Source organism: Urocampus carinirostris, chromosome 9 (assembly GCF_059441175.1).
Source record: "Urocampus carinirostris isolate Australia breed hairy pipefish chromosome 9, RoL_Ucar_1.0, whole genome shotgun sequence".
Taxonomy (NCBI): Eukaryota; Metazoa; Chordata; class Actinopteri; order Syngnathiformes; family Syngnathidae; genus Urocampus; species Urocampus carinirostris.
Genome location: NC_142357.1, coordinates 31741102 through 31757714, shown reverse-complemented (window position 1 = coordinate 31757714; position 16613 = coordinate 31741102). Strand labels below are relative to the sequence as shown.

At 41.8% G+C, this 16613-nt stretch overlaps 1 protein-coding gene across 2 annotated transcripts in view; it reads left to right on the top strand.

The window, feature by feature from the left end:
• macrod1 (mono-ADP ribosylhydrolase 1) overlaps positions 1 to 16613 on the top strand; it is a 381584-nt gene that overhangs the window by 352778 nt on the left and 12193 nt on the right. For both annotated transcript variants that reach the window (XM_088343515.1, XM_088343514.1), the window contains 4 exons: positions 2664 to 2785; positions 6315 to 6345; positions 9432 to 9505; positions 14930 to 15011. In XM_088343515.1, coding sequence (XP_088199641.1) covers positions 2664 to 2785; positions 6315 to 6345; positions 9432 to 9505; positions 14930 to 15011 — 309 coding nt within the window. The remainder of the gene's footprint in view (positions 1 to 2663; positions 2786 to 6314; positions 6346 to 9431; positions 9506 to 14929; positions 15012 to 16613) is intronic.

The following is a 16613-nucleotide window of genomic DNA, read 5'->3' as shown; positions in this document are numbered from 1 at the left end:
TCCTATTTTGTCCATTATTTCTCTTTGGATTGAATTCAGTCTTTTCAAAATTAAAAAAGCACAATGTCCGAAGGCCATAGTAGAGTTTTTCAGGAGGTTTCTGTCTCCATTGAAGAACGTTTTAAATGAGTTGAATCTGTCACTCTGAAACAGAATTCTTTGCTCATGGATACTGAAAGTATTTTTCTGGGGTGAGGGCTTGCCATTTTTTTCTGCCATGTGACCAAAGACAATTCTCTATTCAAGTTGCTTTGTTGTAGTAAAGTTATCGTGTTATTACAGTGTTATTATAGTGTTATTACCAGGTTGTAATTATTTTAATAGGGACAGTCGAACGCTATAACATCTTCCTTGTATAAGGGCACTGAGTCAGTTACATATATAGATGAGAGTCTAGTATTAATAAATAATTTGAAAAGAATCAACCATGTATTTCAAGACACTAATCAAATCCATTACTTCCATGCCAGTTAGAATCCGATTTCCGAGGAAATCACAATGACCCAAGTGAGCTATTTTTCAAACTAGGTTGGTAAACCCATACTTGTGGGTTAAATAACCCTCAAAATTGACTTTATTTGACCCAAAATTTGACTATTATTTATTCAACCACTTTTGGATACTCTAAACAGGGGTGTCAAACTCGTTTTAGCTGGGGGCCACATGCTAGAGAAAAATATCTCATAGGGGCCAGACTAGTAGATTTAAGATAAAGAAAGACAGAGAAGGAAAAAAGGAGAGTGAATGAATCAGGAGAAAGATAAAAAAAAGAGACAGAGCAGAGGGAGGAAGAAAGAGAGAGAGAAATAGAGAGAGCAGAAAAGAAAGCACAACGGAGAAAGAAGGGAGAAAAGTGAGAGAATAAGAGAGCTAAATTGAGAGAGAGAAAGAGGGAGAGAGAAAGAGAAAGAAATAAGGTGAGAAAATAATGACCAAAGAGAAGGAGAGACAAAGAGAAAAAGAGCGAGCGTAAGACAGAGAGAGGCAAGGTACAAAACTATTAAGCGTGAAAGAGAGTAATAAAAAAAAAGAGAAATGGGTGAGACAGAAAGATAAAACTGAGAGTAAGAAAGAGAGAAAGAAAGGAAGAGAAGGTGAGATAAAAGAAAAAAGAGTGAGAAAGATTGTGAGAAAACAAGAAGCAAAGGGAGAAGGAGAAAGGGAGAGGGAAAGAAAAAAAAGTGAGGAAAAAAGTGCAAGAGAGAGTAGAGAGAGAGAGAAACACAGCTCCAGTTGTCTTGATTCTGGCGCCTGGCTTTGGCGACATTGAGTGGACATATTTAAATCTGTAGCTTGTTTTTCTCTTGAACTTCGCTCTGCGTAGTCTCATGTGCCTGATTAAAACCCTTGGCGTCCCGAATCGGCCTGTGGGCCGTGTTTTTGACACCTTTGCTCAAAATTCTGCATACTTTTGGGTCACCACATTTGTCAATTCACCAGTTTTGGGTGAGTAACCCAAAATCATAAACATTTTACAAAATATCTTCTTTTTTTTTTCATTTTTATCATATATCAGTTTAACTCAAGCTTTTTACTTAACAATATTCTCCTTTTGACCTCATTTGGCTTAGTTTTTTTACAACTATTTAAAGAAATGTAATGACATCAAACACTTTGATAAAAGTCATGTTAAATTGTAACTTTATTTGTTCTGAAATTGCTAAAATTGGGGTTTAGCCGACGCGTGGTTGAAGTCCAGCTACCACAGTCTCCCCATGTGGAGTTTGCATGTTCTCCCCGTGCCTGCGTGGGTTTTCCTCCGGGCACTCCGGTTTCCTCCCACATTCCAAAAACATGCATGTCAGGTTAATTGGCTGGTCCAAATTGTCCCTAGGTGTGAATGAGCGAGTGGGTTGTCTGTCTCTGTGTGCCCTGCGACCAGTTCAAGGTGTCCCCTGCCCGAGGATAGCTGGGATGGGCTCCAGCACCCCTGCGACCCTACTGTTGATAAGCGGTGCAGATAATGGATGGATGGATGGATGGATGGATAGAATAGAATAGAATAGAATATACCTTTATTGTCATTGTTACAACATGGGTTGAATATATTGTGACAACAAAATTGGACTTGGCACTCCAGTTCCACATTTTACAGTGAGGATAAAGAAAACAAAGAGATAAAGAATCAAAGAAGATGTTTGTACTGTTCTTGTTGCATAGGCTTTGTTTTCCTTCCGCAGGGGGGTGAATGAGGGGGTGAGGGACAGACAGAGATGGCCGGATCCAACTAGATGTTTGATCTTACTGTCTACACGGTCCAGTGTTTTTTCCCTAATTGCTCAGTCCACGTATTGAATGGATTTGGGAAGTACAGTCCTTAAGCATGCCCGATTAAAGTAGCGGGCGACGATAAAAGCTCCGTCGGGGTGTGCAAGCTGCTGTTTATTGATAGCAGCGGGCAGGAGATTTAGCGCTGTGCTAACGTTAGCATCCGGTGGAACGTTAGCATCCGGTGGAACGTAAACAGCAACCACAGATTCAGCCATGTGTGATTATTGATTTTAGAAACATCAAAGGGGGGACTATTGTGGAGAAGAGCAGTCAACTTTGTATAAACATTTGAAGAAATTATCTAAATACAAGCTCGCATGTTGTTTTAGTTGTTTCCCAACCCCAAATCTGTTTATTTTTCAGTCCAAGTCTTTTTCTTTTTCATTTTCCAGTTGTGATCCACACAGTGGGGCCAATAGCGCGAGGCGGCGTTGGGGAGGCGGAGAGAATGGCCCTCAGGTCATGCTACAACAACAGCTTGCAGAAGGCGATGGAAAACAACGTACGCTCTTTGGTGAGAAAACCTGTCCATTGTTGAGAAAACGAAATGGATGCAGATCGGGAGGAAAAAAACTGATTAAAAAAAGGGTGTTTGGACATATTCTTTTGCACTCCAACCAAGCTTCTTCTTGCTCGTGTGACGGTTTTATGAAACACTTCAGGCGGGGGGGCTTGGCCGTGGGACAAAAACACTGACGTGAAAATGGAAAAGGCGGCAGAAAATAAAACCTCAAATCAAATGACAAATTCCGATTCGGTTCTAGAGTGTGGAAAGAGGAATGGAAGCAGGAGTCGGTGAAAACGTATTCGCCGTTGAGAAATCTGGGAATTGCGTGAAGATGGAGCGGCCGTCCTTTACGTTTTCTATGAAAATGGATGAAATGGAAAATGTTGCCGTGAAATATGAGAGTCGTAAAAAAAGGCTCACCGAAAGAGTACTTTGAATTCTTAGAAACTAAAACGATTTGTGGTCAATATCGTATTTTGATCCATGGGTTTCCTAAATTTAATAATGTCTCTATTCAAGTTACTTTGTTGTAATAAAGTTATCGTGTTATTACAATGTTATTATAATGTCATTACCCGGTTGTAATTATTTTAGTAGGGACAGTCGAACGCTAAAACATCTTCCTTGCATAATATGTACGTATGGAGTGAGTTACGTAAATGACAGTCTAGTATTAATACATATTTTGAGATTTCAAGACATGATTTCTCATGCCAGTTAAAATCCGATTTCCGAGAAAATCACAATGACCCAAGTGAGCTTTTTTTCAAAAACCAGGTTGTATTGTTTACAGTACAGACGCTGCCCTACCTACAAACGAGGTTCCGGACGGTCGTTTGTAAGTTGCTTCAGTGCTACATTTTCTACGTTTAGGGTTTGTATAAGTATGTTCATGTCAAGAACCCGAACAGGATCAGGACCCAAATGCGTGGCGTTTCTCACACAAGCTTTTATTTGACGGAAAATGGGGAGTCATGTCCGCTAGGCAGCGGTCTGGCGTGGAAAGACAGGGAGCCAGAGACCGACAAGATCAACACCAATTGGCCGAGCAAATATCGGACAGACGGGGTCGATACCGGAAACAGACATTAAACAGGACAAACTAGACGTAAACGTAAACTGGGGAATAATGAACAGGACAAAAATAGACGGGAACAAAACTGGAAACCAATATTAAACAGGACAAAATAAACGGGAACAATACCGGACAGGAAATACCAACGGGAAACAGGAACGAGCCAAAACCTACGTCTTGCGGGGCAGAGGTTCATTGACGCACTGACAAAGGAAGAGTGAAAGCACTGAGCTTGAATAGACGGAAAGCCAATTTGTCAATGAGCCGCAGCTGGCACCACATTGGGCGCCATGGCAACCGTGACAGTTTAAGGCTTGTAGAAGTAACCTGTATTGTTTGTACTGAAAAATAAACATTTCCTAAAATAATATAAATAAAGTTGAGTTTAACTTAATTTTGGAAGATGAGCTTCAACAGTGAGGTGACTTCCTCCTCCGTGTTAGAAAGTGGCCAAAAAAAGGCAATCCAACCATCTTCTCGACCGCATCAAGCTTTCTTATTCCACTTTCATTTCAAAAGAATCGTCTCGCCTCTTCTTTACACTTTACACCATCCATATTGAATGGATGGACGAGATAGTAAACAATAAAAACGTCAAAGTTCTGAGCGTGCTGGAAATACAGTATTCAGTATGATTACACACAAACCAGGAAGTAGAAGCCAGATTTCTTCTTCGGGGTGGATGCTAGGTGAGCTATCACAGTGCCACACGCTGGTAGTGGCAGATAGACGCGCTACAATACTGTCCTGTACTCGGAAAAAGGTGCACAATACTAAATCTAACTTACAAGTATTTTTCGACATCCCGAAAAAAAAGTTTCGTCTCTTCCGTCTTTCGTAACTCGAATGTTCATAAGTAGGGGAGCGTCTGTATTGTATTTCTTAGCACTCTGAAGATAGCATCCTCTACACTGAAAACTAAAAGTGTGGTAATCTAGGCCAAAAACTAGCGTCATCTTTTTAGCTTCTATATTTTCCAAATAGAAAACTAATGTCTTTTTTGTGTCAACTTGCCTTGTTTATAGCGCCACCCATTCTTACCTCTCACCTTATCAAATTTCTCCCGGTGCCTTGCTCGATCTTCTGAGTATTTAGGCTTTGTTCTGTGGGTTTTCATCATAAAATGTCTAAAGAAATAAACATCAAATGCTTAGTGAGCTTACATATACAGGATTGTTCAACGATTTACAGCAAAAACGAGGTTTGTTTGTGTGAAACCTTGACTGCAGACTGTCGTGAAATTTGTGTCTTCGATTTACTGGACCAAACCTCAGTATATGTAACCAGTTATGTTTCGAATTCACACATTTGACAATCATTTCTGTGCGTAACTACATTAAATTATTATCAGTTCTGAAGTTGTATACTATTTAATACGCTGTTTAATAACAATTATACTCAAATATACTTGTCACCGCAGCCTTGAGTGAAACCTTTTAAACGCCTGTGCTTTGGAATGATTTGTTTGGTTTACTTATTACCTGGGGTTTAGAATGGTTGTGTCGTGCCCCATTCCTCTCACCCTTCTCCCAAGCTTCAAAGGACGATTGGGATATTTGCATCAAGGACGGCGCGGACCAATCAGCCAGAGGCTTGATCATGGGGCTGGACATTTGATCGCCCCTGTGTCATAAAAGTGGGCAACCAGGAGCCCCTGCCGCTCGCTCTATTTCTACACACACGATTATAACTGGCGAGGAAGAAATATGTGTTCATTTCTTGGATATGGCTAATAAATTAATATGTGGACTATACTCAGCTCAATAATTTCTCTGACTTCTGAATACGCTCCAACTGTAAGGAATTAGGAGTCAGAATTCAGTTCAATAAATGTTAAAACCTTACAGTTCCTAAGTTATTATAAATTCTATTCTTTGAGCTATCTGTACTATAAAGCGCGAGCCATAGGCCCCGGACCCCTGGGCTACACAGTACATAAAACAAACACTCCTTTTTCAATGTATTTCAATGTTTTTGGTTTCCCCTCGTGTCCAATGAAACGCAACAGCAGAGTCTCGAGGGATCGACAGGAAAGTCGCGGTCGGCCGCTTGTGAACATAGCTAATTGAAGGAGGCCTGGCTAATCGTGCTGCTGCGGCTGCGTCGACCATATATACAGTATTACGTACGGCGCCCTCAAGCGAAACAAACATTCCTGACAGCTGTCGTTTGCAACCAGACTGAATATTTAGCGGCGGGGATGAAATGTTTACAAGTGAGACCATTTGTCTCGCTTCGTCTCGTCGTTCCATTGCAGGGAAATAATGAAAGTGCCTGCTGGGGGGGGGGGGGGGGGTAGTCATTTGATTCGGTATTTATTAACGTTTCATAAATGACGGTGTTTTTTTCCGTGCCGCTGTCTGGCCTTTGTTTTCAGTCTGTCATTTTGACCTCTTCAATCGGTGTTTCATTTCAGAATAAAATAACGCATCGATTATTGATGTCTGTTTTTCTTTGCAGGCCTTCCCGTGCATCTCCACCGGAATCTACGGTGAGTGTTAAAGGATTGTATACATTTTACTATAAAGGATTTTATACGATTAAATACAAGTTACATTTATCGAGTGCAATGAATATTTTCACCGGGTAGGCTGAAGTTCAATGACAGTGACCGCTGATCCGAATGCGGAATGTTTTGGCTGGGGAATTTTGATAACAAGACTCTGACAGGGGGACGGCAGGCTACGTTTGGAGAACAAGGCCCTGATGAGGAAGAAACGCTTTCCTGTTTTGAGTTTTTTCAGACATCGGGGCGTTCTTTTCCGAGATGGTGGGGCCACGTGGGGGCTTTTGTTGGCACGACCATGGGAGGAGCTGGCACACTAGCTTGCAGAAAAAACGTGGGCAGAGGAAAAATAGGCAGAAGGTCAAGAGAGGGGGCTTGACGGAGACTCGAGCGACACCAATTCGGCTAATTCGACAGAGTTCACTTAGTTAAACTATTTAAGAAATTAAATCTAGCCCCGTGTGGAAATGCCGGTGTCTTGTCCATATTTTCCCATCAAGAAACGAGCACGCATTGTTAGGTGAATGCAGGTTGTGTTTGGTTAATGGAGTCAGATAACTAATTCGAAAATTTTGGTAAACGGTACATTTTAATAATTAAATTCCTAACAATTTGTTTTCTTATTTCGGATTATCTTAAAAAAAAAGGAGCGGTTCCATTCCCTCCCACCCAAAAGCGATTCCCAGGTGAAAATTTCAGTTTAAAAGCGTTGGATTAAAGCAGAGGACTCAATTGATGGTGTCGGATTGACATAATCCTCGCTCGCTCGCTTCCGCCACGAAGGGCAGTGCTGAGAAAATCTCAGCAGGGGAGTTTGGCACAATAGTTCGACAGCAAACAAGCAAATTAACACCTGAAATGTGTTAGAAAACTGTTTGTATTCCTTAAAAATAGCTCCGAGATCGGATGTGGAAGTCGCTGACCTGCGAAAATCTGGTGATTCTTTTCAAATATGACATTATACGGCGAGCAAATCATGTAGTTCAAATAAAACAGATCCTGAAAAGATTAATACTAACAAAAATCGATGGAAATTGTGTTTGTAAATACTAAAAAATGTTTAAAATTGATGTTTGATTTACCATACCCGTGACATACCCGGGGGTATTGTTATTTCTTTAAATATATTGGCTGGCAACCAGTTCAGGGTGTCCCCTGCCCACTGCCCGATGATTGCTGGGATGGGCTCCAGCACCCCCGCGACCCTACTGAGGATAAGCGATGCAGCTAATGAGATGAGATGAGATATTTGCTGTATATGAATCTTATTTTAATGCATTCATAAGGTCATGTGTTTATTTAAGTTCGGATATTAATTTAAAGTTTGGTTAATATTATGTATTTGTTTATCTATTTATTCTGTTAAATTCTGTATATTTTTTTATGATTATATAGTTATATTACAATTTGGTAAGGTGTTTATTTGGAGGGGAGGTGGGAAAATGAATGAAAGAAGGAAGAAAGAAAGGAAGGATGGGAGAAATGAAGTAAGGATGGGAGAAATGAAGGAAGGAAGGAAGGAAGGAAGGAAGGAAGGAAGGGAGGGAGGGAGGCTGTCAGGGAGGAAGGAAGAAAGTATGAATTCGCAAGAGAAGAAAAGGAGGGGGAGGGAAGGAGGCAAGGAAGGAAGTATGAAAGAAGGAAGGAAACAACTGAATGTAAAAAACAAGACAAGGAAAGGAGGGGGAAGAAATTAAGAAGAATTGGAAGGGATGGGGGGAGTAGGACACTAGGACAGGATAATGAAAGAAGGAATGAGGCAGGAATTTAGGAAAGAAGTAAGGAATAGAGGAAGTAAGAAAAGAAGAAAGCAAAGAAGTATTACAATTTGGTAAGGTGTTTATGTGGAGGGGAGGTGGGGAAATGAAGGAAAGAAGGAAGAAAGAAAGGAAGGATGGGAGGAATGAAGGAAGGAAGTAAGAAACGAAGGAAGGAAGGAAAGAAGGGAGGGAGGGAGGCTGTCAGGGAGGAAGGAAGGAAGTATGAATTCGCAAGAGAAGAAAAGGAGGGGGAAGGAAGGAGGCAAGGAAGGAAATATGAAAGAAGGAAGGAAACAACTGAATGAAAAAAACAAGACAAGGAAAGGAGGGGGAAGAAGTGAAGAAGAATTGGAAGGGATGGGGGAAGGAGGACACTAGGACAGAAGAATGAAAGAAGGAATGAGGCAGTGAGTTAGGAAAGAAGTAAGGAATAGAGCAGGGGTGTCAAACTCATTTTAACTCGGGGCCACACGATAGAACAAACATTCTGTCGGGGGCCGGACTAGTAGATTAGAGAGAAAGAAAAAGAGAGATAAAGAAATAAGATGAATAGGGAGGAAAAAGGAGAGAGGGCAGGACAAAGAAAGAAAAAGAGAGAGGGAGAGAGTGTGAAAAACAAAAGAGATAAAAAGAGAAGTCGTGTCAGAGGGGGAAAGAAAGGGAGAGGAAGAAAGAAATCCAAAGAGAAATAGAAAGACAAAAGGAGAGAAAAGAAAGCGCGAAGGGTATGAAGAGAGAAAGAGAAAAGAGAGAAAAGGAAAAAAGGAAGTTAGAGCAAAAGAGGTTAAAAGACACAGAGAGAGAAAGAGACAAAGAGCAATAAAGGAAGAGAAAAAGAGAGATGCAGAGAGTGAAAGAGACAGAGTGTGAGAAAAGGGGTGGAAAAGAAAGAGAGAGAGAGAGGGAGAGAGAGAGAGAAATAAATACAAGTACAGTGTCTTTGTGGGAGGCACCTGGCTTTGGCAAAATCAAGTTGACATATTTCAACCTGCAGCTTGTTTTTCTCTTGCGCTTCTCTGGTTGTTGTCTCGCGGGCCTGATTCAATCCCTTAGCGGGCCTGATCTGGCCCGCGGGCCGCCTGTTTGACACCTGTGGAATAGAGGAAGTAAGAAAAGAAGAAAGCAAAGAAGTAGGTAAAATGGAGAAAGGACAAAGGAGGCAGGGCGGAGCGAAGGAAGGAAGGAAGGAAGCAAGGCAGCAAGGAAGGAAGAAAGACAGTTTGGGAGGAAGGAAGCAAGTACGGACCCACTTGTGTCATTAGATTTTTATCCGGCCATCCATTTATTCAATATAATCCTTTATTGTTGCAGGCTATCCACCTGAGCAGGCTGTGCACGAGGCCATGGCCGCCGTCAGGGAATTTCTGGACGAACGTCACGACAAGGTGAGCGTCTTCCCGATATGCAATTTTTACGATCGCCCCCCGCCGGTATTATTTCCGTCACGGTTCTTGTTTTCCGTGTCGGGACCGAAAATAAAGGTAGGCGGCCTGTGGCGACACGCCCCTGCTGCTCCGGGGGGCCGGCGTTTAATTGGCCCCGCCAGGAACAGAAACGTGGCCGTTGCCGACACGTGCCCTCCGACTTCCCGGAGAAGAGAAAGAAGCAAATGATGCGCGGTTGATCCCTTCGATCGTAAAAGGGGCCCCCTCCGCCAACGCCCCGACTCCGCCCACCGCCTCCCGGAGAGGCTGTTGACGAGGTTATTGTTAGCTCGGAGGGCCCCGGGGGGCCCCGGGCGAAGTCAGCGTGGGCCCGTTGCTCGGCGACGGGCGTTTTACGGGTTTGGACTTATTCAAATACGGAAACGTCTAAACAAATGGAAAAGGACAAAACAAGCTAGCTTCAAGTTGCTCGGAGTTTTTGTTGATTCCGTACAGTAATCCCTCGTTGCTTCCCGTTTCATACTTTGTGCGTTGTGGGTGAAAACTATTCCGCAATCCATTATCCTTGATTGTATAATGCTGCAAGCAGGGACCGGGGGATTTCACGCTTGTCAGGCCTGGTGGCTCTTTTTTGCCGTTATTTCACCGAAAGTGAATTGCACTCGTGCAGCCGCAATCCAATATCCCAGATTGCATATTTTCCAAGTGGGGACTGCCAGAGCACATTTTTATTGCCAGAGCACATTTTTATAGGCCTGACTTCTTTGTCATTATCCCTTATCGTATATTGCTGCGAGTGCATTTTTGCCATTATTTCCGCCTAAATTGAACTTCAGTCGTGCGGCTGCAATCCATTATCCCTTATCATTTGTTTCTGTAAGCAGGGAATGGCAAAGCGCAATTTTGTCAAGCCTGGCAGCTCTTTTTTGCTGTGTTTTTGAATAAAAAGTGACTTACAGTCGTGCGGCCCTGATCGGTTATCCTCTATCACAAATTGCTGTGAGCAAGTGCCAGGACAGGGCACTTTTGTAGACCTGGTGTCTCCTCTTATGTATTTGTTTTTGTCTAAAATGATCTGCACTCGTGCGTCTGCAATCCATTATCCCCGTTTGCATATTACTGTGAGTGGATTTTAGCAGAGCAATTTTTTGTCGGGCCTCATAACTTTTTTTTTGCCATGCTGTGTACTCAAACGTGAACTGCAATATGACCGTGATCTATTCTACCCATACGCATTATGCTTCACAATTTTGTTGAACTTGGCAGTTCTTTTTTTGCAATGCCGTCACCCAAAAATTAAACTATACTCGTGCTGCCACAATCCATTATCCACAATCGCAAATTGCTAAGAAGCACTGACGGAAGAGTGCATTCTTGTGGAGTCTGCCGTCTCTTTTATGCCATTATTTCCTAATAAAATGCACTGCACCCATGTGGCTGCACTCCATTATCCCAGATTCCATACTGCAGTGAGGAAGGGGATCTTATTTATTTTTGTTATTTCCACCTGGAATTAGCTCCACTCACCATTATCCCAAATTGTGTATTGGCTCACTTTTGTTAGGACTGGGAGCTCTTTATTTGGTGTACTGTCCCCCAAAAGGTGAACTGCACTATGGCCTTTATCTGTTATCACCATCGTTTAGCTATTTTGTGGACTTTGCAGGTATTCTTAGAGAGCACTATGTTGGTGACCCCTGCGATACGTCATCTACAGTGCTTTTCAAAATAATAGCAGTGCAATATGACCAACCAGAATATCCTTGGTTTTTATTACCGTATTTTCCGCACTATAAGGTGCACCTAAAAGTCTTAATTTTTTTCAAAAGTTGACCATGCGCCTTATAATAAAGTGCGCCTTATATGTGGCTCAATATTAAATTCGCAAGGTCTCGCAACTTACGCAACAGCCGCCGACTCGATTTTCCCCCGAACGTGGAGTAGTCTGCGGTGTATGCTGGGATTTATATACCGCCGTTTCATTGGCTAACCAATGTGTCAATCATTATTTTAATCGATCGCTATTGGCTAAAGTTATTCGGAGCCTCGGATTGGCTAGAGGGCCAAAACAAACTCTGCAATTGGCCCAAAAAGATGTGCCAATCATCTGTTAAATCGATCGCTATTGGCTAAAGTTATTCGGAGCCTCAGATACGCTAGAGGGCCAAAACAAACCCTGCAATTGGCCGAAAAAGATGACTGAATAGCAAGCTTGCTAAAGTACGCCATAAAGAAACATGTTTCATTAGTTTGTATTTGTTATTACTCTCCTGGATTTACTACACTCACTCAAGACCATGATTGCGTATCATTATTGAACGTGAGAACTTAGGTGAGATATGCGGCTTTATATTTTCCCGGTATCTTGTTTAAGGAACGATCTTGATGTTGCTGTGATGAGTTGAGTGAATTCAACTCAATTCCAAGTGTTTATTGTCATATGCACAGTAAAGTTGCGAGCGAAAAAGAAAATAGAAACTAAGGAATGGTTGGCATTTCTTGAATCCCAAGACTTTAACCTTCCGAATGATATTTGAAACGATGCATTTGAGTGACATCGTACGGACACCGCATCCGCACGTGTCTACGACACGTATTTGCTTCTTTGCAAGCTTTGGGAATGTTAAGGGGGTAATCAGTTGGACTGAATCATCTGACTGTTTTGTTGACGTTCCCATTGTAGCGCCTTATAATCCGGTGCGCCTTATCTATGAAAGATATAGGACCAAAAACTATTTTTTGGGGGTGCGCCCTATAACCCGGTGCGCCCTATAGTGCGGAAAATACGGTATATTTGTTATTGTTACATGCCAGACAATTTACCAGTAGATGCAGTAGATTCTAGGGGAACAAACAAGACTCAGCATTCATAATAGGCACGCTTCAAAGGCTGTGCAATTAGGAAAATAGTTCAAAGGGGTGTGTTCAGAATAATAGCAGTGTGGTAACCAATTTCTGAGTTCATCAATTTTGGGTAAAAAACAAAGCAAAAGCAAGTGTCCATCAGGTTTAAATTGGGTGGAGAAAGAGAGCGAGAAAAACAAAAGACGGGATAGGGAGAGACAAAGAGAGTGAGGGAGAGAGATGGACAAAGAAAGAGTGAAAGAAAGAGAAAGAAAACATGAGATCGAGAGGGGAATAGAGAAAGACAGTGAGAGGGAGTAAGAGAGAGAGAGAGATGAAGAAAAAGATAAAGATAGTGAAATAGAGAGCAAAACAAGAAAGACAAAGAGAATAGAGTGATAGACATAAAATAAAAAGATAAAAAGAGAGAAAAGCAACAGTTGGAGAAAGAAACTAAAAAAACAAAAACAAAGACAAAAATAGGGAGAAAATAAGAGAAAGGAAGACAAAGAAAGAGTCAAAGATAAGGAGAAAGAAAGAGAGAAAGAAAAAATACCTCGTGGGTATTTAAGGATGATGAAGCCAGCGCAGGATGAACATGCATTTGAGGAAAATGGGTCGTTTAAGGGCACGGCGGCACAGTTCATGTCATGGGAACCTCCTGCGTGGGTTCAAATCCAGCTCCAGACTTCCTGTGCGGAGTTTGTATGTTCTCCCCGTGCTTGTGTGGGTTTCCTCCCACATTCCAAAAACATGCATTTCAGGTGTATTGGCCGGTCCAAATTGTCCCTAGGTGTGAATGAGCGAGTGAGTTGTCTGTCCCCGTGTGCCCTGCGATTGGCTGGCAACCAGTTCAGGGTGTCCCCTGCCCACTGCCCGGAGATGGCTGGGATGGGCTCCAGCCCCCCCGCGACCCTAATGGGGATAAGAGGTACAGCTGATGATGAGATGGGTCGTTCAAGACACTGCTCCGAAGAACGGCATTCTTAGAACATAGAAACCGAAGAAAACGGAAGACAATTATTAAAACGGACCGTAGAATAACCAGAATAGCAAAGGCTCAGCCAATGAGCACCTCCAGGACGTTCAAACACAGTCTGCAGTTACCTGTAAGTGCTGTAAATGTATTTTCCAAGAATCACATGCAAAGTCCCTCAGTTAAAAAAAAAAGGCATGTGCAGAAGAGGTTCCAATTCGCCAAAGAACACATCAACTTTCCTAAAGAAACAGTTTGTGGACTGATGAAAGGTAAATTGTCCTTGTCCTGAATTCGAACCTCAGTACACTTTAAAGACAGTGAAGCATGGTGGTGGAAGTATCATGATCCGGGCATGTTTTTCCTTCTGGGCCCATTTATCGCATACAAGGGATCATTGATCAGTCTGTGTATTTTTAGATACTTGAAGACGTTAAGTTTCCTTTTGTTAAAAGAGGACACACCCTTGAAATGGGTGTTTCAACAATACAATGACCCAAACACAACAGTAGAGGAGCAAAGTCTTTGTTTCAAACTGAAGGATTTTATACATTTGACTATAAAGGATTTTATACGATCGAATACAATTTAGATTTAAAGCAAAAGATATTCACTGGCTGGGCTGTTGTGCGATGTCAAGGCACCCTGGTGGAAAATGTTGTTGACAGGAACGGCGGCAACGGGAAGTAAGGCTGATAAGATAATCAGCACATCCAGACGCAGAATGGCCCTGATGACGTAGAAACGCTCGGTGTTGTTTTGAGTATTCCAGACATGGCGACGCTCTTCGACGAGATGGTGAAGCCCAAGGGGGCTTCCTTGGCACGCCCATGGGAGGAGTCGGCACGCCATTATGCAGGGAGAAGATGGCCAATTGGAGGACGTTAAAGGACTTGAGAAAAAGGCTTCCCAGAGACTCCAACGTCGCTAATTCGTCCGTTTACGATGGAGTTGACTTTAGTTAAATTGTAAATGAAATTAATTCTGCCCCCGTGTGGAAATGTCGGCTTTCCTGTTCATCTTTTCCCTTTAAGAAACGAGTGCGCATAAATTGTTGGGTGAATGTAGGATGTGTTTGGTTAATGGAGTCAGATAACTAATTTGAACAGTTTGGTAAATGGTACATTTTGATATTTAATTCCCAACAGCACTATGAATATAAACCTCTTAGAAAATGTTTATTTACATACACGAGGCTACAATCATTCATTTTTACTTTTGTGTATTCGATTCTCCTGGAAAGCTCTTGAACTTCAGCTCACAGGGTTATCTTTCACAAGTAGTATTCATTCGCCTGCTAGCTACTAAAAAAATACTTTTAAAAAACATGTGTTATGTGCCTCAAGGCTTGCTTGAACTTCTGTTCGAGTGCAAGGCAACTCAAAGCCACCTAAGTATAAATCACACTTGATCGCCCACAACAGCAAAATAAGATGGCGTCTGCAACTAGGTTGGGACATTATGGGATGTAAGTGCGCGGCGGCCTTGAGAAATTCCCGTGTACAGGTCGTAAAGGATACATACGGTACACTATAAAGCTAACGCTATCGTGGCTATGCTAGGGTACTCACGTGACTAATTTTGTGTGTTTTTGTGTTTGTCAGCTGGACAGAGTTATCTTCTGCGTGTTTTTGCCGAAGGACCGAGAGTTGTATCTGCGAAACCTGCCTCTCTACTTTCCTGTTGGTATGTATTCACACTGTGGTGGTGTTACACGTATCTCAGTCATCTATACTGATACCAGATTTGCTTTTATCAGAACACTTTATGTTTCTGACCAATGTAGATACTCCAGTTATGAGTACTCATCAAAGACGATACCAGATAGCAATCTGATAAAGCTACTTCTCTATTGTGTTCTTTTTTGTCTTTCTTTCTTTCTCTCTCTCTCATACTCTCTCACTTTGTTCCTCTTTCGTTCTCTTTCTGTTTTTCTTTCTCTCTCTTACTTTCTTTCTTGTTTTGTTTACACTTACTTTTTCTTAGTTTTTTTCTCTCTTGCTCTCTCACACTATGTGTTTGCGTCTCTGTCACTATCTTTGTCTTTATCTTTCTTCCTGCTCACTATCTCGCTCTATTATTTATTTCTCTCTGTGTCTTTTTTCACTCTTTGTTTGGCTCTCTGCCTTTCTTTCTCTCTCTCTCTCTCTCTCTCTCTCTTTCTCTCTCCGTTTCTATTATTATCTTTCTATGTCTCTCGTTCACTCTTACACACTCTTTCTTATCTTTTTCTCTTGTGCACTCTTTATACCTGTCTTGCCCTCTTTCACTGTCCTTCTTTCTATATCCCTCTCTCTTTTACATGTTTTCATCATTCTCTATTTTTCTTTCTCATTGTCATTGTCTTTCTGTTCCCTCTCTGTCTCTGTCTGCTCTCTTTGTTTTTTTCTTCTCTTCCTCCTTGTATTTCATCTTTTTTTTTGCTTACTGCTAATCTCTTTCTCTATCCCTCTTATTATTTCCCATTCTCTCACTTTATCTTTGTCCTGCTCGCTGTCTGACTCCTTTTCACTTTTTATTTCTCTCTCTCCGTCTCTTTTTCTCCTTCTCTGTCTTTTTGCTTCCATTTCCTTTAACTATTTATTTGTCTTGAATCTATCCCCCTCCCTTCCCCTACCCCCATCTCTCTCTCTCTCTCTCTCTCTCTCTCTCTCTCTCTCTCTCTCTCTCTCTCTCTCTCTCTCTCTCTCTCTCTCTCTCTCTCTCTCTCTCTCTCTCTCTCTCTCTCTCTCTCTCTCTCTCTCACTCTCTCTGTATCATTCTCTTTTGCTGTCTGTTTGTTTCTTTTGCTCTCTTTTTCGCTCTCTCACTGTGTTCTTCTCTACATTCCTTTCTGTTTTTCATTTTTTGTCATTTTTTTCTTTCTCTCTTTCTTTCTCCTTATCTTTGACTCTTTCTTTGTCTTCCTTTCTCTTATTTTCTCCCTATTTTATGTCTTTGTTTATTTTGCTTTCTTTCTCCAGCTGTTGCTTTTCTCTCTTTTTATCTTTTTATTTTATGTCTATCACTCTATTCTCTTTCTTGTTTTGCTCTCTATTTCACTTGATCTTTTTCTTCATCTCTCTCTCTCTCTTACTCTCTCCCACTGTCTTTCTCTATTCCCCTCTCGATCTCATGTTTTCTTTCTTTCTTTCACTCTTTCTTTGTCTATGTCTCTCCCTCACTCTCTTATTCTCTTCCTATCCCGTCTTTTGTTTTTCTCGCTCTCTTTCTCCAGCAGTTTCTCTTTCTGCCTTTGTCTTTTCTGTGTCTCCCTCTCTTATCTTTGTCTTTCTCCTTTGTTGCTCT